At 46.7% G+C, this 24,395-nt stretch overlaps 1 protein-coding gene across 1 annotated transcript in view; it reads left to right on the forward strand.

Moving 5' to 3' along the window:
• MAP2K5 (mitogen-activated protein kinase kinase 5) overlaps positions 1-20,821 on the forward strand; it is a 119,355-nt gene extending 98,534 nt beyond the window's left edge. The window contains exons 20-22 of the mRNA XM_063170009.1: positions 1,013-1,074; positions 3,754-3,799; positions 19,581-20,821. Of these exons, the coding sequence (XP_063026079.1) occupies positions 1,013-1,074; positions 3,754-3,799; positions 19,581-19,682 (210 nt within the window). The 3' untranslated portion in view covers positions 19,683-20,821. The remainder of the gene's footprint in view (positions 1-1,012; positions 1,075-3,753; positions 3,800-19,580) is intronic.
• Positions 20,822-24,395: the final 3,574 nt, after the last annotated feature.

Raw genomic sequence — 24,395 nt, forward strand, 5'->3', positions numbered from 1 at the left:
TTGTTAATTTAAATAGGTGCATGTATCATACTTTGCAGGGTACTTTGTGGAGGGATGTCAGGGAGGAAAAAAGACGCCGAAAGGTATTTTTAATAGCAAATGAGAATAGATGAGAATGGAGTCATTTGCAGCTGCGTGTTTTATGTGGCTCTCTTGTTCCAACTGTAGGTCTAATGAGATGACACTGTTAAAGTACTCTGCAGTGTAATTTCATTACATCCTGAGCTGTTACACTATAAACACAGTGGAGCTCTCCGTCATTCCTGGAAAAACTCCGAAATTCGTAAAGCCCTTCTTTGCAAATGGTGATGTTGTTTGTTCCCTGTTCCTCATCTTTCTTTTTTTCCCCCTTCTGCTCTCTTCCTTTTTTTATTTCCATAAATACTGGCTGGTTGTTTTCTACCACTAGCCTGATAAATCCTGGTCCTTTTTTTTGTTTTGTTTTTTTGGCTTTTAAAAATTCTTTTTGCCTTTTAAATCGTGAACAGGCAGCATATGAGGACAGCCTGGAAAATGAATAAGTGTAAATAAACATGAGTGTAAATAAATAGCGAATGCAGTGAAAGAAACAAAGGTCAACACAAGAATAATTTCACAGCTCTTTGTTAATTACAAGACCATTTGTGTGTTACTTAAATAATCATTAATTTCTCATTTACACTTTCCCTACCTTCCTTTTTACCCTGTGGCTATCATTGTCCTTTTTTCACCTCCCCTCAGTGTCTTTCCACATGTTTTTACCCATTGTGTAATACTCATTAGTTGAAATTCAGTGTTTTATAACACATCCTCCAAAGAATTTGTACCTTTCTGTCTCAAATCCTGCCGTGTGAAAAGAAGGCTTTTGGGGTTATTATTCCTGGGGGGATTTTTTTGGGTTGTTTTTTTTTTTTTTTTTTAGTGTGTGTGTGTTTTGTTTTGCTGTTATTTTGCTTTCCACCTAAAAAAAAAAAAAAAAGAAAAAAAAGCTGTTGCCTGCTCCTGACTGCTCCTTGTCTCGCTGCAATCCCAGGAATCGCCGGTGCTTCCAGCCGGGGAGTTCTCGGAGCCATTTGTGCACTTCATCACTCAATGGTGAGCTGGGTCTGCGCACTGCCATGCCCTGGATGGAAATGATCCGTGCCATTAACTCCCGGCTCCCCGAGACCTTCTGGCTCTGCAGCCCTTCCCGAGCACGGGGGGCTCGGGGGCCTTGGGCAGATGGGGCAGCAAAGCTGAGCAAACTGTTTAAATTATGTAAACGTTATTTACACAAAGGGTCGTAAAAGTACTTGCAGGGGTTGGGCCTTTTTGGGGCTTTTTTTTTTTTTACCTCTTTTTTAATAAACCTCGCCCTGAATGCGGCTGCTGAGAGTCTAAGAAATTCATCAGCAAAATTCATATGTGTAATATCCTTATTTCGGGGGGTTTTTAAAAAATATTTTGTATAAAATTGCCTCAATATTTAGGAAGGCAGGCAGCCTTGATGAATTTATTGGCTTCTCAGCAAGTCATTTTTACTTTACAGTAAGTAATTCATCTGCAAAATTCATGTATGTAATATCATTATTTAGGGTTTTTTAAAAAAATATTTAGTATAAAATTGCCTTGATGTTTAGAAGGCAAGCGGCCTTGATGAATTCATTGGCTTCTCAGTAAGTAATTTTTACTGAGAGCTGTGGTTTAAAACACACCACTGGGTATATTTGCTGTCCTTAAAACGGAATAGTTCATTGGAAACCTTTTAAATTAAAGGAGAATTGGGGAGAAGAGGAGGTTGTAGAATAAAGAATACAGTTCTTGAGCGAGTAGAGGATACAAATCTGGCAGGTAAGAGATCCTAAAGAAGCAAAGAGAAGGGAAAAATCTCTTTCTAACTGCCCCACACCCCTCAAAATCCAAAAATAATTTTAAAAGGGAAGAAATTTATGCACAGCAGAAGAAATAAGCTTGAATTTTGTGAAAATGGGAAGTGTTGGAGGGAGAAGCATCCCCTCTTGCAGGGTGGGTGAGGTCAGAGGGAGCCACCAGAGTGGGAGCTGTGTGTGGGTGGGAGCAGGAATCCGGGGATGTGTCTTCACCCAGGGATTTGTCCTGCTCCTGGGATGGGTCCTTGTCCTCCCCCAAGCCCCCAGCCACTCATAGGTTGGGTTTTGCTCATTTTGGGGGTTTCTGCCACACGCCAGGGCCGCTGCAGCAAAAGTGACCCCAAAAAAGTGAATTCTGAACAGCTCAATGAGCAGAAAGTATCTCTGAGGCCTGCCACGGCCTGTAACAAATACAGCCACAAAAAGCAGGCTGATGAGCAGTTAATTAAAGTAACTAAATAATTAAAGTTTGTGTAACAGAGGCCTCGGTTTTCAGTGGTTTCAGCTTACAAAGACCGAGGGTATTTGGAGGATCCTGCAGCACAACCCGGGCTGTGGAGCTGCAGCTCCTTTCATCCTGCCCAAAGCAGCGATGACAGGCTGCTCTCAAAAACCCACAGCCAGGCAGAGGGAGGGACAACCTGTGCTGAAACCCCCCAATGTCAGCTGCAGCAGGAGTGATGGTGGCTAATAGGCTGCCTCTCCCTGGGGACAGGGCTACTTTGGGCTGTCAGATTAGAGCTCTGCCCCAGACAGCTCCTGGGACCTGAATATCTGAGGGGCTCACTGTTATTTGTAGGGGAAGGTAAATTGTGTCCTTAATATCTCCAATTTACAGCACAGCTCATTTGGTGTTTTATACCCAGTGCTTTATTAGCTGTGCTTTGCAGTGGGGGGAATTACTGCTTAAAAAAAAACCAAATAAGGAGCAACTATATCTTATTTAAGCAATCAATTTGGAATAACCCTGAGAGATGTCAAGTGAGCAGCATCCCAGACTTTGTGCCAGGCCCTCCATAAAGCCTGGCTGCTTGGATGGAATCCAATTAGTCCACAGGCAGCTCCTGGTGGTCACCTCTGTGCCACGTTATTGTGTTCCCTCACGCAGCTAAGCACGGCCTCCAGAGCTAATTGCACCTGTTGCAGGGAAAAGCAGGACTGTTTGCATGAGAAACATGATCCTATAACCAGGTTAATGCTGTGTAATGAACTATCACCCTGCAGGGTAATGGAAATAAATGGGGGAAAGTGAAGGTAGGAACCCCAGGGTATTGCATGTTCGGAGGTGGAGTTGGATTTCCCACCTGTTTGGATAATTCTTTGTGTCATAATCCCCAGAAAAAAATGGTGTGTAAATACAGAAATCCACACAAGTGGATTTAAAAGTACATCATCAAATACAAATCAAATGTGCAAATACATAATCCCCACCTTTCATGGGGGGGAGCCCTATATCCCATAAGGGGAGGCTGGGAGGGAGGAAAATCCCACTAATATTTTGGTTACTGTTAGGAACCCTGTGTCCCATACACTGAAATCCTTCACTCCGTTATAAAAGGGATAAAATACAATTGGAAAAATGGGAATCAGCTCTCTGTATTTCCTGTTTTTTGGGGGATCTCTGTATTTACACACTTTTCATGGTTGCAAACAGTGCGGAGCCCTACACCCCTTAAGGGAAGGCTGAGAGGGAGGAAAAACCCAAAATTAATATTTTGGTTACTGTTAGGAGCTCTGTCTCCCATCAGCACCTGATAAATTTAATACCCTGAAATTTTTCACTCTGTGATAAAAGGGATAAAATACAATTCAATCTTTCAACATTTCAAATAAAACGAGTCAATCTTTCAACATTTCAAATCAACCAGCAGTTCTTTTGATACAAACATTTTGTTTTATGACACAGCATGAAGAAGCAGCCAAAGGAAAGGCCAGCACCTGAAGATTTAATGGTGAGTGAAACCTCAGTTTGGATTTGTCAGTGAATATATTTTGGTCATTTACATAGAAATTTATCTCTTTTTTTCCTGCATTTTTCAGTGTGCTCAGTGTATTTCTCTCTGAACTCTTCCTGCTTGTGCAGCAATTCCATATTTGCACCCAAAGCAGGGGTGGAGTTGTGGTTCTGAAGTTGGTGGGGATTTTGCTGTTGCGTTCACTTGTGATTTGGGGAGTTAATTCAGAACTTCCACAGCCACTATCGAGTTTCCATCAAAACCATTTTGATGCTTGATACACATTTTCTTGCAGTTTGGATGTCCAGGGATTACAGCTTAATGTAGGTCACTCCTTGTCAGCATTTGCCAGCCTGAACCTTCCCAAAAGTGAGGATTGCAAACAGAGAGTGGGGTTAAAATATGTATTTTAATGAAATGCAAGAGCCACTGTTTTCAGTGATGGTCATGTAAAATTAAACCAGATGGGCTGCAGGAGAATGAGAATATTTGGTGAGGTATGCCCGTGGAAGGGCTTGGAATCTGAACTCAGAGCCCACTTTTTGTGCAGTTGTCATTTTTCAATTATTAATTATTGCTAAATACAGCAATTTATGTAGACTCCCAATCTCCTCTGGGTCATGTCAAACACCTTTAATTTAAAAATGTTTCCTTACTTTCCTTTATAGTCTCCTTGCTGTAACTCAAAAGCTTCTCTAAAACAATCATGATTTATTTGAAATGAAATACACATTTCAATATACTTATTTATTTGAAATGAATATACATCTGTGCATGAAGTACACAGGGATAATTGGAATACAGGAATAATTGTAAGGGATTTTAACAGGATCAAGACACTGGTGCATCCTCTCATTTCTTGCTTCCAAGAAAGAGAATATTCTCACTGCTTCTGTGAGAATAAACAAATTTTTCTCCTGCAGCAATTCTCTAGTTAAAGGCTAATCTGTGAAGATGCCCAGGGGCAGGTGTCTCACATCCAGACCAGTCTCTTTCCTGGTTAGGAGGTATTTAACTGTGAATCTCATTTTAGGGATATTGACTCCACCAAATCTGCGCTTGGAGTTGGGCACCTGCTTAAATACCTCACTGAAATGAAACCTTAACATTTATCAGAGCCCCTCCACTTTGGGTTTTCTCCCACCAAAGGCCGATTTTTGTCTTTTTTATGAACTTTGGATGGCTGGGGAATTCTTGCAGTTAGTCACATCTGAGAAAACTTGGAGCAGGTTCTGGAGCTGCAGCCACATTTACCTCGTGCTCTGTTCTGCCATGGCTGGGTGCCTCGGCTATTAAAACAATGGAATGGGCTCTCAGAAAACCTCTCTCTGCTTGCAAATGCACATTCTGGTGATGCAATAGGCCTGCCACTTATAAATAAAACATCTGCAGATCCCAGCGCCCCCCAGAAGTGTGCGTGGGGATGGTTGTGAGCAATAACACCACTCCAGGGTGTAGAGCCATAAAAATGAGGCCAAAGGGTGAGTGCCTGCAGTAGCAGGGAAGTGCACAGATTTATCTTTCCAACTACATGCCCTGGAGTGTGCTGGGCCCCTTCAAAGGAGGTGTTTTGTGAAATTGTTTGGAAATTCCGGCGCTTCTGGGAAAAAAAAATAAATAAAAAAGGAGCGTTCTTACTTTTTAAACAATTTAATGCATTTTTATTCCACCTGCTCTTTAGTCAGTTAGAAATGAGCTTGCAACAACGAGTAGTAAAACAGGAGCTGCTCACTCCTTTATATTATAGAGGATATAAGTAGTATTGTTTATATAATATATTTCTATTTTTATTTCATATTATAGATAAATATGTATTTATAATTAAGTATTAATTATATTAATTATAATATTAATTATATGATATTATATAGTGTGGTTTATTTTCTATTGTATTATAATTAATAATAATGTTTTATATAATTAATATTATTTATATAATATGTTTGTATCTTCATTTTTATTTATATATCATATGTTTATAGAATCAAACACTTTATATTTTTGCTTTTCCTCAGTCTTCTCAAGGAGCACTTTATTTATAAAATTAATATGAATATATACATTAGCATTATGTGTCTGTGTACACAGGTACACACACAGCATATCTGTGCCTAAATATGTGTGTGCAGAAATTCATTTATAATTGCTGGAAAACAGGGCCAGAAAAAACCCAAAACTTTAAATATTGGGGAATGAATGAGGTTGGAGAAGCCCTCCAAGGTCATGGAGTCCATCTGAGCCCCACCTTGAGCAGAGCACCGAGTGCCACATTGCCTGGGCACAGAAATCCTGTGAATTCTGGAATTCCTCACCACTGCATCCTTTAATGCCACCTTGCTGAGATTGCCACGTGGCTCTGGTGGATGGAGGGAGTGCTCAGAGGGATGCAGTGAAACCCTGCATCCTCAAGGTCACCTTCTCCCTGATTCAAACCAGAGCAGGGTTTCACCTTGCTCACTGCAGTTTGGGTTGGTTTATTTTAATTAAAAGCAGTGTTCCAGCAATGATGGGAGGTGTCACACACCCACCCTCACCTGCAGGCAAACCAGAGCATCTCCTCCTCCCCTGCAGACACCGCTGTGCTGGGAGTCACTGTGTTGTGACCACTTTGGGATAATTAAGCGCTGAAAGCAAAAGGAAGGGAGCAGAAGATGAATCTTTCCCTCCTCTGCTGAAAATCAGTGTATTTTGGGTGTGTTTGAGGAGCTGAGTGCCAATACCTGGAGTGCCAGGTTGGCACCTCCACCAGAGCCCTGGGATGGATTTCCCCACTGCCTGTCATGCAAAAAGCTCTTTTTTATAAAACCCAAAATGTCCATTTTGTCAGGAAATAGGGCTGGATGAAATTTCTGTTTAAAGTCAGGTTTTTCATTATCACAGATTTCCATGTGCAGGTGGATCAGGATTTATTTATTTTATTATTTATTTACTCACTGCCCTTTCTTCCCTACAGCCATGCCCAAAACAAGATAACCCATTGGTTTTTCTGGATGTGCATAATCAAATCAATTGACTTCTTCCACAGCAGTGAAATAAGGCATTTCACCAAGAAATGAGAAAAAAATTGTCCATTCAGGGAAAGGAACAACCTCAGAATTTACCAGTGGTCATCCTGAACTTGCTCTAAAATGCTGCTCCTTTATCTCCTTTATCTCCAGTTCCCTTTATCTCCAGTTTGTTCCCTCTTAAGAGAAAGGCAGAGAGCCAGTTTAATTGAATATATTCCTGTATTATTACAGGAAGGGCTGCACAGCACATTCCTCTCTGTCTCTCCCCTCCTTTCTAACATGAAAATCTCAACAATTCTCCTGTATAAAGAGATTTTTCCCCTTTGCTGTTGTGTTTTTTGCCAGAAACACAGAGATTTTCTGGCTCTCGGGGCAGTGCTTATTCAGGAGTTGTGCAGTGGCAGCCCAGGGAAGGTTTAAACTCTTGTTTAAACCCAGGGAAGATTTAAACTCCTGTTCCTGTTTTAAATTCCCTTGTTGTGCTTGTTGGAGATGTGGGAACAGGCAACCAGAATGCATTTTTGAGTCTCTAATATATTGACACATGTCTTAAGATATTTAAATACACAAACTAACTGTTTATCTGGGAAAAATACCCATTACAGCCAGTAAAATCAGGGTGCCTGGTCCAGAGCCATTCCTGGAATGGGGAGGGCGATTGCTGGATGCATGGGAATGGGAAATTTCAAAATTGTATTAGGCATTGAAATAAATAAAATACCAGAGGAGAACAGGTTTTACAGCATGTCAGTGGCTTTGCCACAGATCATATACAGTTTATCACACAATGTTTAAGTTGATACGTTTAATATTTTTTAATTTTATTAATTTAAATTGATACATTTTAATTTTTTTAGATTTATTTTTAAATTGATTTTTAAAATTATTATAATGTAAATAGAATATCAACATAAGAAATGTCAGTAATTTAAATTTTAATTCCTGTTTAAACCCAGGGAAGATTTAAAGTCCTGTTTAAAGCCAGGGAAGGTTTAGACTCTGGTTTAAACCCAGGGAAGGTTTAACTCCTGTTTGAACCCAGGGAAGGTTTAACTCCTGTTTGAAGCCAGGGAATGTTTAAGTCCTGTTTAATGCCAGAGAAGGTTTAACTCCTGTTTGAAGCCAGGGAAGGTTTAGACTCTGGTTTAAAGGCAGGGCAGGTTTAACTCCTGCTTAAACCCAGAGTCCAGGGCAGCAGCCAGGCTGGGGCTGGGCCTGTATTTACGGTATTTTCCCAAAGCTTTCCATCCTAAGCTCTATTTAATGGAATCTATGCATAGTAAGTAATCAGGTCAGAGAGAAGCAGCATCCCCTGTTTGAGATCAATCGCTGGCTAATACTTTATCTAGGCCACTTTATTATCTCATGCTGATTCCATTCCCATTCTCCTCCTCCTTTGTAGCGTGCACTTCAGCTGTGGTAAAACTACGCCTGGCATACATATTAAAAACATATACCCATTCTATCTGTATGTAAATGGGGGAGGCACAGCTGGATATTGCAGGAGTTTGATTTACTAATAGTTATTATCTGTTCTAGCTGTTCGGAGGCAGGGAGAGTTGCAGAAAACAAGCTAGCGCAGAAATTGCCTTTATGATATCACTGCCCTGCTTTGGTAATTGTTTAAAATCTCTTCTTTAGCTGCAAGCTCGGCCTCGGCTGCTGCAGATTGTTGGTGCTTTTTTTGGAATTGCTGGAGCCTCTTGGTGAGGGGTTTTTTGTTGTTAGTGCAGCATTGAACTCCTCCGTGATGGTTATTGGAACGAAAGGTGTTTGTGTAAAAAATGGTATTTGAAGCGCCAAAAGTCAGGAATGGAGCAGTTATTCTGTTGTGCCTGCCTTTAGGATTTCTCAAGGAAAAATTGGGCACGGAGATGATGCAGTCACCTCCTGCACTCCATTACTTTTGCACAGATCTAATGATTCTTCTTCAAGTGGTCAACACAACCAGGAGATTTTATCCTTCTTAAAATTTAAATTACTGGTGCTTCTTATGTCAATATTTTATCAATTTAAATGATATAAATTTAAATATTGTGTGATAAATTGTACATCATCTGTGGCAAAGCCACTGACGTGCTGGAAAACCTGTTCTCCTCTGGTATTTTATTTATTTCAATGCCTAATACAATTTTGAAATTTCCTATTCCTATGCATCCAGCGATCCCCCTCTCCATTTCAGGAATGGCTCTGAAGCAGGCACCCTGATTTTATTGGCTGTAGTGGGTATTTTTTCCCAGTTAAACAGTTAGTTTGTATATTTAAATATCTTAAGACGTGTGTCAAGATATTAGCGACTCAGAAATGCATTCTGGTTGCCTGTTCCCACATCTCCAGCAAGTACAACAAGGGAATTAAAAATGTAAGGTTTTAAGTAGCTATATTTTATGTAGCTTTATTTCAGAGGGTCTGCACAGTAGCTAAACATATTTGCAGTTAGTTGTGTTAAACCCCTGGTTCCAGCTCTCAGGAAACACTTTTATGGTTTAAACAAACAAATGGAGGGTCAGCATAATCCTGCCTGGATTTTCATCTAAAGCCCCAGAATAAAGCCAATAAAACACTGGTGCTTAGGTTTGTCAATAAAGGGCTTTCCCCCAGTGAGGAGCCAGGGCTGGGGTTTGGATGGCGATGGTTTTTGGGATGGACCAGAGGGCTCTCAGCACTTCCCTTTGCACAGACACACCCCAGAGGTCCTGTGAGATCAGCTTTAGAGATCCTGTGAGATCAGCTTTAGAGATCCATGCTTGTTGTGTGCCCCCATCCAGATGTTTCGGCACCATTGCTGAATCACAGGGAGCCAAGAATTTTCCCTCTTTGGCTACTCTGTTTTGTCCTGGGCCAGTGCAGGATCTCCCATCAGGGCTGATGGAATTGTCTGTGCTTGGAGCTGTGATGAATGGCTTTGTTTGCAGATGTGCAGCCTCTCCTCTGTCACAACGATCCCAGTTATTCACTCCATGACAAGGGGAAGTTCTGACAGACACCAAACACAAGCAGATGTGAAGGAAAGGGCTCTCTCCTGGTTTTTCAAGGAAAAAAAGTACAGAGCCAAGTATTTTAGCTGTTGTAAATATAGAATTGTTTAGGTTGGGAAAGGTTTTTTAGGATCATCCAGCTCAGTCATGAAATATATGTGATAAATAATAAACTGGGTCTTCAGTCTCTCACTTCAGACATGCAGTGGACAAGGAGTTCTGGATCAAATCACTGAAGACAAATCAGAATTTATATTGAGGCAAGGATTTCACAGCAGGGCTCAGGATACGCCTGTCACTGGGTGTTCAATATCTTCCTTGCTCAAGGTAGCTTAAGAGGAAAAGAATCTGTGTTTCTTCAGGTGGCAGCATTGCTCAGTGAGCTGAAATTGGTAAAGGTGGGTCAGGGATATTTCCCCCTGTCTTTCCAAAAAAAAAGTGGGGGGAAAAGCCATCTCTGTCCTTTGGGGTGTGAGTTCTTCTGTGCCACTTGAGAAATTGGCTCTTGAAATGGAGACATCCATTCTGTCAGTATCACTAAATCCAGCAACCACCCAAGAGCAGGATGGTGACAGCTTAAGGGGTGGTGCCTTCATTCCCTGCCTGCTGCACCCATTGCTATGGGATCACCCAGTTCCCCCAGCAAATGGGAATATCTGGGAATAATATCTGGGAATAAATGGGAATATTCCCCTCCTAGAGCTGCACAAACCAGCAGCACTTCCTTGTGAAATGTGAAAAGGAGTAACTCGAGTTGGCTGAAAGAGGTGTTGAAAATCTAAGGAAATTGGACAAAAATGAATTGGCAACAGCTTAGAGGGATACAGTTCATATTTTTTGGCTACTTGAGTCTCCTGGGCTTTGCAGTTTAATTTGAGCAAATGTTTCATTTGGCACTGCTGGTTGTTCAGTAGTTCTCCAGGCACAGGGACAAATATTTACATCTCACTCATTTTGGTAGCAGAATTGCAAATCTTTCAATTACTCGATATTGAGAAGTTGTGCATTTGCCTTGTTGATGTTTTATGTCAGCTGTCTTCCTTACCTATTTATTTTGAAAAATTGAGGAAAAAAAAATCTGTTAGCAGTTCCAAAATAAGACCCCTATCTTTAAATCCCAGAATATTGTCCTCTCTATTCATTCCAAATCCATCAAGGAATTTATTCTAACAGGCAACTGTTGAAATTCACGTACAATTTTTATTTGTGCAGTGAAATTGGCATTTTAAATCTATTCAGACACTCTGCGTAGATTAAAATGGCTGGTGCTTGTGGAGTACCAGCTACATGTGGGTCTCTAGTCCAATTAGCACCTCAGGACACTCCTGCAGTATTAAATAAGAGTAATAATTGCCTATGAATAAGCAGAGTATAAAGCAGGAGATAGAGATATGGCTTCTTAGTGACCTGTGTGCATTATGCCTCAAATCCCTTAATCAGATTTGTGCCGCTTGATTCTTCCATCCGCAGAAATTCTGCTGGAGGATCAGGGCCTAAAGTAGTAAAAAATCAATTAATACGACTTTCTAATTTGTGCAGTTGACAAAAAAAAGGGGAAAAAAAAAAACCGCATATAAATAGGGGACATTTTTCTCCTGAAGAGGGGCCGTGCTGAAAGATTTTTTAATTGGATTTTCATTGTGATTGACAGCGCTTGATTATGACAGTAACTTTATTTGGCTGGACTGTTAGAGCCCCCTTGTTCAGGGTGTTTTTTTTCCCTTTTTTCCCCATCAAAGGCCTTTTTTTCTCGGTGGCATTCCCGGCGGAGAGGCAGAGTTTGTGAAAGAGCCTTTTAGCACCTTTGTTGCCGCCATCCCTGGTGACGATTGGGCCCAGCTGGTTGCGGGTCGCAAAATGCTCCTCTCACAAAGAGAAATCTCCCTGGCCTCCATCATTTTAAGAGCTCCAGAAACCTGTTGAGGATTAGAAGTAGCTTTAGATGTGAAATGAGTGTTAAGTATTAGTAATCGGGAGATTAGGGCCCCGGGGACAACGGGAGATAAACAACCGCAATTAAGGCAAATCTGCCAGAGTAAACAAAATTGAGCAGAAACAGATGCCCTCGCCATTTTGGGGGATTGATTGGAGGGCACCGAGGAATCGATTTTTGTCTTGTTTACACTTCCAAACCCCGGTGATAAACTGGGAGGCTAAATATTTCATAGCGCCTGGTTTTAGTTAATTTTTCTCGGCTCCTCACAGTGACCAGGCCCGGCCTCGCTCAGCCTTCACAGGGAGCAGCTAATTGCCTATGAAGGGCCCCTGTGTTTAAATGGGCTTGACAGGAATTTAAATTTTGTTTCAATCAACCTCTGTGCTCACAGCCTGCTCCAGTTTCTAATTTTTAAATTAAACATGATTTCTTTTTTTATTTATTTTCCTTTTTTTGAGCCGCGGCCTCCCCTCCGGAGCCGGCTGCTGGTGCTCCCACCCGGGGCAGAGCTTGGAGTACGCAGCTTTATAGAGGCTGAAACCCCAAAATACAGCCCTGGAAAAGTTCATTGTCCCATCAATGTGCATCTGCCTGCTGGAATTGATGGGAGAGGTTGGGAAAACACTCAGATGCTGTAAATCGGGATGAGCCGGTGCCTGCTGGGCTGGGGAGAGCCAGGTTTCCACCAGGGAAAGGCTCCCCTGGATTAAAACACAGCTCTGAGCGTGGAAATGGTGCTGGTGGCCTCGGTCCTTGTTCAGTGACCTTGGGAAGGATTCAAAGGAATTGATATTTTTTTCCCCATGCCAACTTGTGATGATGTATTTTGCTCTGTGTTTTCATCAGGACTCTGTGCGTTTATGCCAACATTGTTTCATACCTTAGCTTTCTCTGCTCCTCAGACGAGGGGATTTGGCAGCACCTGCCCCTCCATCATTTAATACTTTACTGAGTCCCTTCCCAGAGCCTGCCAGACACGGGGATGTCATTTTGCACTCCATGCAGGCAGTGTGCAGCCATGGAATGCAGGATGATCGTAGTGGTACTTCTAAAAACAACTTGTTCATTTGCAGAAACTTCATCACAAAAATGCTAACGAAGTACGAGCTGTTCCATTCTCCCTTTTTGCTTCCAGCCACATAATTTTCAGGGTTTTTTTGCTTTTGTTAATTGTTGTTATTTGTGCGTGTGTGTGCACACAGCATTTTCTTCTCCAGGATTTGGGTGAAAAACATTTAGGAGATTGTTTCAGTTTACTTCTGCATAGTAATTTGCTTAGCAAATTTTTTTTTCCCCAGTAGAAAAACTTGGGGAAAACAGTTGTTTTCTTCACCCTTCCCCCCGAGTCTAGGGGAACACTTAGTCCTTGTTTGAAGGAAATTCTGTATCAGCCCTGAATTCCTGACGAGCTCTGTTTGGTGTCACTGAGACCATTCCTGTGTCCTGAGGACACTTCTGCAGGTGCAGCTCCAGCAGAGTTCAGGTCAGGTGTGCCTTTCTGGTGTGAATCTCTGCTCTTTCTGAGCCCCCACTCTCTCATTCTCATCACAGCCAGGTCTTGAAGCTCACGAACTGAATCGATTTCAAATGAAGCCCCACCAGAAGATGTGCTCCAGGCACACACCTAATGAGCTCCAGCTACTAATGGGCACTGAGGCCACAGACCAGACCAGAGCTGGGCAAAAGTCAAAGCTCTTCCATCCCCAAAATGTTGCACCGAGCGTTTCACTCAGCAGAGCTGCTTCTGTTGTCGACAGCTTGCTAATGTTGACAGACTCCATCAGCCTTGGGCCACTCTCCCCATTCCTCCTCTGCAGCTCTCCTTAACCTCAGCAGCACTTGCAGAAGTAAACTCCAATTAGATTTGGGTTGCTTTAGTTTGTTTTAAGAGTTTTTAAGAGTCATAACACAAAAGTGAAATACCTTTGCTGAGAGCTGGCTCGTTTTCAGCTGAGCAGCGTGAGGAGCGCCAAGGACAGTTTCTGCTTTAACAACAAATATCAAAAGCAAAGCTGCTGTGGAAAGAATGATCTGCAGATGGGCAAATAGATTCCTCTGTGCCACAGCCAAACCCTAAACCCTGCAGTAAATTTCAGACCAGTTTTTGCCACAGGAAGGGAGCAAATAGCAGACCTGGGGTGCTGCAGGAGGAGGGGGTCAGGAGTTTGAAGTCAGGGCCAGCTGTGGAGTGGAGCTGCTCCAATTCCTGCTGTTCTCACCTGAAAAATTCCCTCTTGACCCTTTGTCTGCTGATGAGTTGCTAGCTTGGACACATCAGTCAAGTGCACGAGGGGTCTCTGAGGTCTGTTTTGGGGTCACCAGCTGTCCAAAGCTTGGGAAAATAATACTTTAATCATAATGAAGAATCTGTATTGCTGTTTAAAATGGAAATTTGGGTGAGGTGTGTAGACAGTTGATGTTCAGGTTAAGGTGTTGAGGTCAAAGTTAAGGTGTTCTTTCTCTTGGTCCATCCATCAGGCCTGGGGACTGTTGTTATTTGAATACAAATTTTGTAAATTCCAGGAGAGTTTTGGTGCCTCAACAAAACTAAACCAGCTGAAAATTGCTTGCAATTAACTTTATCATATAAAAAGGAAAAATGCATTAGTGAAAGTCAATCTACAAAATGAAAAATAATAGGAGAGAAAAGTACTTCTTAAAAAAAAAAAAAAGGAAGAAATACAACCCCAGGGCTTCAGTGCTTAGTTGTGTTATCCATTTATCTTTGTTTTGCACCATCTTTTCACTGTCTCACATATCATCAGAGGGATAAAATCATTAGTGTGCTAATCTAGGTAGCCATAGTTCTAAGGCTGACCTAGGCTAATCTGCCTTTGCAATTTCAAGTACTATGTTTGACTCCTCTGAAAGTAACCTTAAATTGTAGTCTTGTAAGAATTCCAGAGCTGTATCCTTCACTCCTTCTCCTAATGAGGTTATGACCAAATGCTCATTATAATTGCTTTAGACTCCTTTTAATTTTCAAGCTTATTAATCATAAGAAGAGTTATTTAAAATTGCATAAATTAATCTTAGATTAAAAGCCCATCAAAGCCTCGAAACAATTAAGAATAAGTAGGATTTCCCTGGGGCAGCAAGTTTTATTTTAATAGTGTAGTCAGGTGGATATCAGAACATTGAAGTATGGTAGTGATTAATGTATGCAAAATTTAAATGAGAGTTTTTAAATGGCAAATCTAAATCACATATTGACCTAACTGTAGGCTTTAACTGCATTGTCTGTCATATATTTAAACTGTTTAGTAATCAACATTTTAATTACAGTGTGTGATAGGGAGGCCATGCAACAAACAAAACTCCCCACTTCCCGAGTGGAGCTGCTCAGCAGCCTGGGCTCTGCTCTCAGCTGAGGAGCGAGCAAGGAGCAGAAACTTGCAGGAAAATAAGCAGACTTGGTTTTCCCTGTGGATGTGTTCTTGTCCCTGCCTCATCTCCAGCCAGAAAACGCCACTGGTCCATGCTGGGAGTGCTCAGGGTTGGATGGGAGCAGCCTGGGCCGGTGGAAGGGGGAGGAGTGGGTGGGTTTTAAGGTCCTTCCAGCCCATGATTGGGGATGCCATGGTTCTGTGGTGTCAGGTTCCACCCCCTGCACTGGGGCTTTGTCTCCAGCACCCAGCTGAGCACAGCTCTGGGGTGCTGGAGCCTCTCCGGTGCAGCAAGCACAGTCCTTGCCCTCAATAGTCTGAGGACAGAACAGTGAGAGAGAACTGGGCCAGCAAACCTCGCTCCCAGATCAGGCACAGTCCCAGGGAGGAGCTGCAGTTTTAGGGTTAAGCTCAATCTGTGATCTGCCATCCCATTTGGAAGAGACAAGGAGGCTGCAGCTGACCTTGCTGCAGCTTTGGGACACTCTTGGCAGACACAGACTGAGCCTCCCAGTCCCTGCTGTTCCAAGCACTTCAGGTGCTCACACTTCCCTTAAAAGGGTTTAAAAATTCCCAAAATTTCAAAAGGAAAACAAGAGATGGAGCAGCTGGATCACACTAGAACAGTGTCCTGCAGGGCCCTTTCACCTGTGGGTACGTTCTGTGTCTCTGTGGGTTCACCTGTGCTCAGCCTGCAGAGCTCCTACCCCACTCAGGCCTCAGAAGCTGTGTGGAGCATCCCCTGAGGATGCCCTGCCACCTCCTGTGCCTGTGAATTAACCATGGTTTGGGAGTCTGCAGTGAGACAATTGGCCTGAGGATTCCTCGCTGCTATTCCTGGCTGTGGGAGCCGCAGTTGGATCCTGTGGATAGCTGGCACAGATAATTAGAACAGCTTTTAGTGTGGCTTGTCCTTGGAGGCAGCAGCTCGAGATGGAAAATCCTCCAGCACTGGAGGCAGGCCTGGAGTGATGAAATCCTGACACGTGCTGAGGGCACTGCAGGGGGACCTGGGGTCAGTTTGGGGTGGTTTGGGTTACTCAGCACTTGGTGTTTCCAGGAATTCTGGGATGCTGTTTGCATTGCTCAGCATTTGGTGTTTCCAGGAGTCCTGGGAAGCTGGTGCAGCTCCAGAGCTGAGCTTTGTGTTTGTCCTGTTGGAGGTGGGACTTTTACTCCATTGAACATGAGGATGGGCAGGATTTCCCCTCGAATCCATGCCCTGAGTTCATACAAGAGCTGTGCACAGCACAGGCACCTCAGGAGCAATGGGAGAACCAACTGGGATGTGCTGCTGGACAGCCAAGTTGGGACTTTTTGGAGTTGGAGGGATGAGCTGCCAGGCAGGCTTTCCTGGTTTAACATTTGAACAGAGCACCTGGAGTGGGGGAAGGCCTGGAACATCCCACCTGCTCTGGGAGCAGCAGGGGTCTGGTGGTTTGCTCGTGTTTCACATGGAGTTAGGGCTGGAATTCTGCTCAGGTGAAATGGGCGCAGGGGCAAAACAGATCCCAGGTGTCCAACAGAGAGCTGGGTCAGAGGATGCTCTTCCCATTCCCAACTCTTAGTGCCAGGGAGGAATTAAGGAATGGCAGGGAAGGGGAGCAGGCTTTCAGTTTCCACTTGTGCTGTGTTTTATGCAGGAAAATGTGCATCTGATGCATTCAGGGCATGCCAACGGCACCCAGTAAACTGCTGCATCTTCCTCATCCCCCCTTTAAAACACTGCAAGTTAAGCAGCGAGTGAGCTTGCCTCAGAGCAGCCTGCAGCCAGCAGTAATATTTATTTTCTCTATTTGTTTTAAGCCTGGGAAGGCTGTGCTTTCCTGCACACTGTCCTGATGGAGCCCTGCCCAGCGAGCGTGCAGTGCCCCCAGCCCTAATGTGCCATTAATGATAGGTTAATGTACAGTATAATGTTTTTTGGACTATGGGTTCATTACACTTCTGAGTGCAAGGTCCTTCTGCAGAGCGCCCAAGGTCCCATTGCATTATATCATGCAATAAAAATACCCTTTTCATATCACACACTAATAAACTGTATTTGAAATGCTGTCTGAGGGCACGGCCATTGTCTTCATAGGCTGTGGCTGCAACAGTTGGGATCTTTTTTATTGTGGTTTTTTTGTGGTCTTGAGTTCAGAATTTTTTAAATGGAAGTTATGGTTTGTCTGTGCTGCTTGGTGATAAATGGAGTTCAGGCTAGGAGGGTTCCTGGAAAAAGGAATGTTAAAAGGGTGGCACCACTGCAACCAGTGCAGTGCCACTCATTTCCCAACCTTCCTTGCATAAGCATGAGGAACTTTATTATCATTTTTAATTGGCTGCCCTCCCCAATCAGCCTCTCACTGTGCCAGAGGGAAAAAAATATAAGGAGGTGCTGGAGTGGGTTAGATCTCATGTTCTCCCACCATTTGGGATTCAGGTTCCTGCCATGCTCTGTGCCCCAGGGAGCACCACCCTGGGGAGGAAAATCTCTCATTTCTGGCGATTTCCAGGGAAATCTGTGGCTGACTGGCATTTCACCCTGGGAATGTCCTTTGTCACCACTGCAGGCTGGTAGCTGCCTGTTCCATGGACCTTTAGAGCAGTCTGACATGAACACTGACTCCTTTTGAGCCTGAAATCCCAGGCATTGCACAAGGGGCATTTTTGATGGTCTGCCTGTCTTTGGCATTGCTCTGAGCCTCCCTGGTGCTCTCCAAACACATTTTATGGCCAGAGGATCCTGTTTGTGGGAGAGGCTCTCCTGAAGCTCTTCCCTGGATTTGTGTGTGAGGGGCAGTGGAAGTTGTTCCCTGTGCTTTAGACTGAAGAGGTGTAAGGATTTGGGGTTGTGGGTGATAATTTTGTATCCCAGAGGGAATTTCATCCACCTGGAGCAGAGCTGTACTCTCCAGGTGGGCACTTGGAGCTGGAAAAGGCCCCTGGACCTGCAGCCCTGCCCAGGATGCCATGAGGCAATAAGCTCAGGGTGGGTTATTAACAGAAACAAAGATTTTTTTATAGGTCAGAGGAGACAGCCGTGAAAGCAAATTGCTGAATTTTAGGGGTAGATAAAATGATGGAACTTTTACCCTTGAATAATGGGGATTTAATTGACTGGGCTAAATGATGGATGGTTGGTGAGCACTGAGTTGGAATTACCAGGGCTCTGTGTTCAGGGGGGCGCTGCCCTTTTAATTTCCTGTCAGGTATTTAAATCCTTCACCTCCTCCTCTGCCAGGAGCTGCCCTGTGAAAGAGTTAAACCTGTCTGGGGGGACACTGCAACTCGAGAAATGTACCCTTTATCAAGAGAACCAGAAGAGACAAGTTCATTTAAAAAGCCTGGTTTGTCATTGTTTATCTCATTTTCAGGCTTGACACACAAAATTAGGCTGCCTGACACTCACTGGGGGCCAGCCCTGGCCCTGTCCTGCCTGACCTTTCCAGCTCCAGGCTCTGCAGCAGCCACTTCCCATTCCCTGCAGGATTCCCAGTGCATCCCACTGAGCCAGGCCACAGCACACCAGTACCAGACCAGTAAGAAAAACCAGTTTGGTGCTGGATTTTCTACCTCTCTCCTGCTGGCTGTGCTGAGTTCCAGGTATTTTTAAGGCTGAATATTTAAAAACCTGACAGCTGAGGTTTCAGAGCTGAAATTTCATTTGGAGCAGCCTGAATGCAGGGATATCCTGGGGGTGAGTGGGCTCTGGCTGCAGGGTCTCTCCATCCTAAAGGGGAAGGGACTGGCTGGAATATTTGGGTTTGATTGCCCCAGAGCATCTGCCCTGCCCTGTCTGTGCCTCCTGACTGTTCTCTGCTGCTTCTCCATCCTAAAGGGGAAAGGACTGGCTGGAATATTTGGGTTTGATTGCCCCAGAGCATCTGCCCTGCCCTGTCTGTGCCTCCTGATTGTTCTCTGCTGCTTCTCTCTGGTGTCCTTGGCTGTTCTGTTGAGGAGGTGAAACAGCTGCTTCTAGGCTGTGTTAAAGGCATTTCTCTTATTCCTGCACTTTTCCACCCAAAACCACCCCAGTGCTGGGCAGAACACCTCATCATGTCACTCCTGCCTTGTCCAGAGTCCCTGTCCAGCTCTCCTGGATCCCCTTTATGCTCTGGAAGGTCAGTGCACATGAAGGATGCATGGTTGGTTGTTAAAGAGAGGAATTTTAGGACATCGCACACATTTACAAGCAGAGGAGCAGATTAATGAGGTTTTTTTGGGATATCATTTCACCCAAACACCATTCAGCAACTGCTCAGCTGTCCTGGAAAGGGTCTGGCTCAGAACACAAGGAGCAAATGGAATAACAAAAAGAGCATTTCCAAGGAGTCTGGGCTGCCTCTTGCTGCTCGGAACAGGCTGCAGGGAAATCCACTGCTCTGAGGCAGTGCTTCATGGCCCTGCTGTGGCTGTCACCGTGGGCTGTTTGTGCTGCAGGAGGGCTCTGTGTGTCTGTCCTGCTGACCCTCCTGTCCCCTGCAGGGCCACCCGTTCGTGGTGCAGTACAACGACGGCAATGCCGAGGTGGTGTCCATGTGGGTGTGCCGGATGCTGGAGGAGCGCCGAGCCCAGGGAGCCCAGTGAGCCCCGCAGCACCCGGGGCTCTCCCCACGCCGGGACCTCCACCTTGGCACTCTCAGCTTACCCAGGTCCTGTTCTACTCCAGCTGTTTCCTAGAAGCGTCGACAACATCAGGGTGTTTGCTGGCTGCCTTTTCCTCACCGCCACGTTAAGGAATTTTCTTAATTGTTTCTTTTGTTGCTGAGCAATTTCCAGGTTTATCTTCAGTTATACTGTACACAGCCTTAAAGCAAGTATTTTATATCTCTATTTTTGGGTTACTGAATGTTCTGTTTCCTGACTCCAGAGTATTTTTTAACTGTTGCTCCTTTCCAAGTGTCCAGAGGATTTCCTGACGAGTTGGTGGCTGTCTCTGAGTGCAGGCAGCCACTCAATACTGGGTTTAAGTGTAAAACAAAAGCAAACAGACAAAAAAAGAGAAATATCTGGGCTTGCCCACCCTGTGAGGAGATGAGGGGGTGCCAGGAGGGTCAGCATCACACCAGTGAGTGACTGGGAATGCCCTCTCTGCTCCCAGTGTCAGCTGCTGGGACACGAGGAGCACCCATGGTCAGGCTGATCCCTGAACCAGAGAGGGTTTGCTGAGGTGGAAAAGGGGGAAAGAGGACAGGGCTCTGCTCTGGAGCCAGGCTGGGAGAGCTGGGAGTGTTCCCCTGGAGAAGGGAAGGATCCAGGAATCCCCAGAGCCCTTGCAGGGCCTGAAGGGGCTCCAGGAGAGCTGGAGAGGGACTGGGGACAAGGATGGAGGGACAGGACACAGGGCATGGCTCCCACTGCCACAGGGCAGGGATGGATGGGGTGTTGGGAATAATCCTTCCCTGGGAGGGTGGGCAGGCCCTGGCACAGCTGTGGGTTCAACCAGGCCAAGCACAGGCTCCAGGTTTGGTGTTGCAGGAAAAAGGAATGGCTGCAATGTCTCTGCTGGGTGTTCCTGGCTCCTGCAATTCCTGGGGAACATTTCCACAACAGACCAACACAGGTTGAATCATTCCTTGTGTAAAAATGCTTAATAAAAGGAAAAAAAATAAATAAACCATGGATGTGAGAGGCAGGTTTGGGGTGAGTGAGTTGGGTGGGAGGAGGTTGGGGTTTGTTTGCTTGTCTTTGCATTAGAAATAAACTTTTGCTAAAAAATAAAAAAAGACTCAGGTGGTTTATTTTCTACCAGCAGCTTCAACTCTCCCCACAATTCAGTGAATTATTCTTCCCGAACCACTGCAAATCCTAAATGTTATTCTGGAAGCAGCCTGGAAAAGACTTGCTTTCCTTCCTTGGAGGGATCGTTTGTCTTCTTTTGAAGTGTAGAGGTTGCAGGCATGAACTTACAGACTAAAGTTTGTCTTAATTGCTCTGATGTCACAACCTCGCTGGCAGATAACAGGCAATGAATGAGGCAGCAGCCCCCCGTTCCTCCAGGTCCTTTTGCTAAAGTGAGACAAATTCCCTCCCTGTGAGCCAGGCAGGGCATGGCAGCGCTGCCATTTATTTATCCCTAACAGTTCCAGCAGCTTTCCCTGTATAAAAGGGCTCTCTCTCCCTCTCTCTCTAGGATCTGGTTTAAAACTCAGCAATCCCAGGGCTTTTCCTGCTGCTTTTCCTGCCGGGGAGGTTGGGAGAGGAGGACTCACCCTGAAAATCCGTGTGGGATGGAGCTGGAAAAAAAACTCCTGGTTAAAGCAGGGACAGAATTATGATTCATGTGGTTGGTCAGTGGGATGAGTCCAGGGGAATTTGGGGCTCCATCCCTTCCCTCTCCCAAATCCTGGGGTTCAGTGCAGCCAGGGATCTGCTCATCTGCCCCGTCCCGGCAGAATCTGGGGAATGGGGCTGGCTGAGAGGGCGGAGGAGGGAAGTTTGGGGTTGAGCATCTCCTCTCAGCCTTGCTGGCATTCCCAGCTGAGACCTGGGAGTGGACCCCAATTCCTGCACCACCCATCAGCACCGAGGGGCACAGCTGAGGGGGAATGCAGGGAATGTGGCCAGGATTGAGCTCACCCCCATCCCGAACCCAGCCCAGGCTCCTCTCCCTGCTCCAGGAACGTCCCAGTCCGTGTCTGTGCCCTGTGGGATGCAGGTGAGCCTGGCATGGGGCACCCCACAGTGCAGGAACCCCCAAACCTGCCCCAGGGGATCCTCCCGGGCTGCTTTGGGGCTGAGCAAATCCTGCCCCAGGACAATCAAACATGACTCTGAGGCGGCCAGGACACAAAACACGCCCCAGGTGTAACATCCCCCTGTTCCCAGAATGTCCAGGGATGGGAATGAAGCTCCAGGGAGGTTTTCCTGAAGTGCTGGGCGCTGGGAAGGGGCTCAGCAGTGCTGCTCTCCCCACAGGCAGGAGCTGACCCACACCTGGGGCTGCCCAGGAATGGGTTTGCCCTCTCTCCTCTTCCCTGCTGCATTTTTGGGGGGTCTGAATTGTGGCATTTCTTGCTGGAAATGTTGCAGGAAATGCAGCAATATCACACCCTACAGCTGAGTCCTGCTCGGAGGATGGCATCAGGGGTGTGCAATGAGTTCAGCAGAGGATGCCACAGCTGCAGTGACCCCCCAGTCCCACTCCTCACCCCAGCTGCTCATTGAGGGCTCCCCACCGGTGCCACCTCTGTCTCCCCTCCTGTAACCTCAGTGGTGATGATTCCCATGGGAGTGTGGATGTGGGAAAAAAGGAATGTGTCCCATCTGTGCCAAAACTTCCAATATTTTCCACATTTCCCTTTCCCACTGCCCGGCAAAGCTCCCGTGAGAAGAGCCCGTGGAAGATCGCCCTTAAATCAGCACAGAATGAGAAAATATTTTGTTTCTCGTATCCCGTGGCCAAATCCAGCCCGCTGTCAGCATTCCCAAGGCAAAGCGCCCGCCTTTGTTTTCCGGAGAGCAGCCCGAGCAGCCGGGGGGCAGGCGGGGCTGCCGGGGCTCCTTCACCTGCCGCTGTCCCTCGGCCCCACACCTGAGCCACGGCCGGGAGCAGCTCTGGGGAGCCCCGTTTGATCCCGGGCTACCCGAGAGGAGAACCAGCGGGAGGGCTGGAGCTGGGGAGGCCGTGGGTGCTCTCCTGCCTGCCGCTCCTGCAGGGAAAGCTCACCTGCAGGCATCCGTGGGACCGCGGGAGTGTGCGGGCAAAACCGGGGAATTTGGGGCTTTTTTGGGGAAAAAAAACACTCCTGCAGGGAACCAAATCCACTGGTGGGGAGCGAGAGCTGCGGGAGAAGCGGCTCGGCGGGGACAGAGGGGGCGATGGCCCCGCAGCGGGCACTGGCCTGGCCCCAGCGCTGGCCCGGGCAGGACAATCCGGAGCCACCGGGACAATCCGGGCAGGACAATCCGGGAGCCACCACGTCCCACGGGAGCTGCTCCGGGAACCCCGGGAGCTGCAGCTGGGCTGGGCAGGGGGGACAGGAGGGACAGGAGGGCCAGGGGCTGTCCCAGGTGGCGGCTCCGCTCTGCGGGGCTGCTCCGGGGCCAGGGCACACACACGGAGCCCCTTCGGGCAGGGAACAGGAGCGGCCAATCCCGTCTCCAGGATGCTCCAGGGCTGCTCAGCTTCTCGGACACCTCTCCGTGCTCTTCATCCCGCTCCCGTTGGGATGTGACAAACACAGGGACACCCCCGGGGAGCCGTCCTTGCCCAGCTGCCACGGGCCGGCCCATGAGGGCACAAACACAGCCCAGGTGCCCCCAGTCACCCGGGAGCCTCAGAGGATCCAGCTGTGCCCCCTCTGCCCCCAGGGCGGGGTATTTACGGTGCCTCTGCCCCGGGAGCCAGGTAAGGAGCATCCCGAGCCCCAAATGCTGCGGCTGGGTGGCAGCGATGTCCCCGCGGGCACAGCCAGGCCTGGGGGGCACCGGGGCTCTCGGGGGGGAGCTGGAGCCACTGAATGATGGTGAGGTCCTGAGCTGTGACCGGGGTTTTAGGGTAACTCATCCTCAGCATTCCCGGGGGGCCTCACAGGCACCACAATTTGGGGGTGTCCTCTAAACTTTCTGGCCTCCTCCTGCTCCCTCAGCTCACCAGCCTGGACTGGGAAAACCTAACGGGGAAAAAGAGAAATTTAAAAATCTCCTATTGCAGTATTTGGTCACACCGAATAAAAAAAAAAAAGGTTGTGCAAGCTGCTCTAGAGGAAGGTGTCCCTGCCCATGGAGGTGGGGTTGGAACGAGAGGAGCTTTAAGGTCTCTCCTAACTCAAAGCAGCCACAGCGAGCCTGTGATCCTGCGCCTTTCCCGTGGGGAAGCTGCAGCCGGAGCTGCGTTACCTTCGGCAGAGGCTCTGTCCGTGAAGCACCGTGCTCGCCCAGGACAGGATTTATGGATTGAGCCTTCCCGGCTGCGGCTGCTCCGGCGCCGGGCCCGCGGCGCAAGTTCAAGGTTTGTGAGAGCCGGAGAGCCCGGGGGTGTTTAATGGCAAATGGATGTCTGGGGCTTTTATGGGCAGCAGCAGAAGCAGCAGGAGGAGGAAAACTTCCCGCGGCCAGGCCCGCGCAGGTGAGTGCGGCTCCGTCCCGCAGCGGGCACGGCACGGCACGGCACGGCACGGCCTGGAGCGCTGCCCTGGCCGCGTCCCGCTCCATCCCTGCCCAGTGCTCGGCTCCACCGATCAATAAATCGGCGCCTATCGATCCCGCGCTCCCGCAGCCGCTCCGGCCCAGGCAAACGGGGAGGTTCCGAGGCGCAGGGAGGGTTCGGGGGGACAGAGAGGTGAGGGGGACAAGGGG

Source organism: Melospiza melodia, chromosome 15 (genome assembly GCF_035770615.1).
Source record: "Melospiza melodia melodia isolate bMelMel2 chromosome 15, bMelMel2.pri, whole genome shotgun sequence".
NCBI lineage: Eukaryota > Metazoa > Chordata > Aves > Passeriformes > Passerellidae > Melospiza > Melospiza melodia.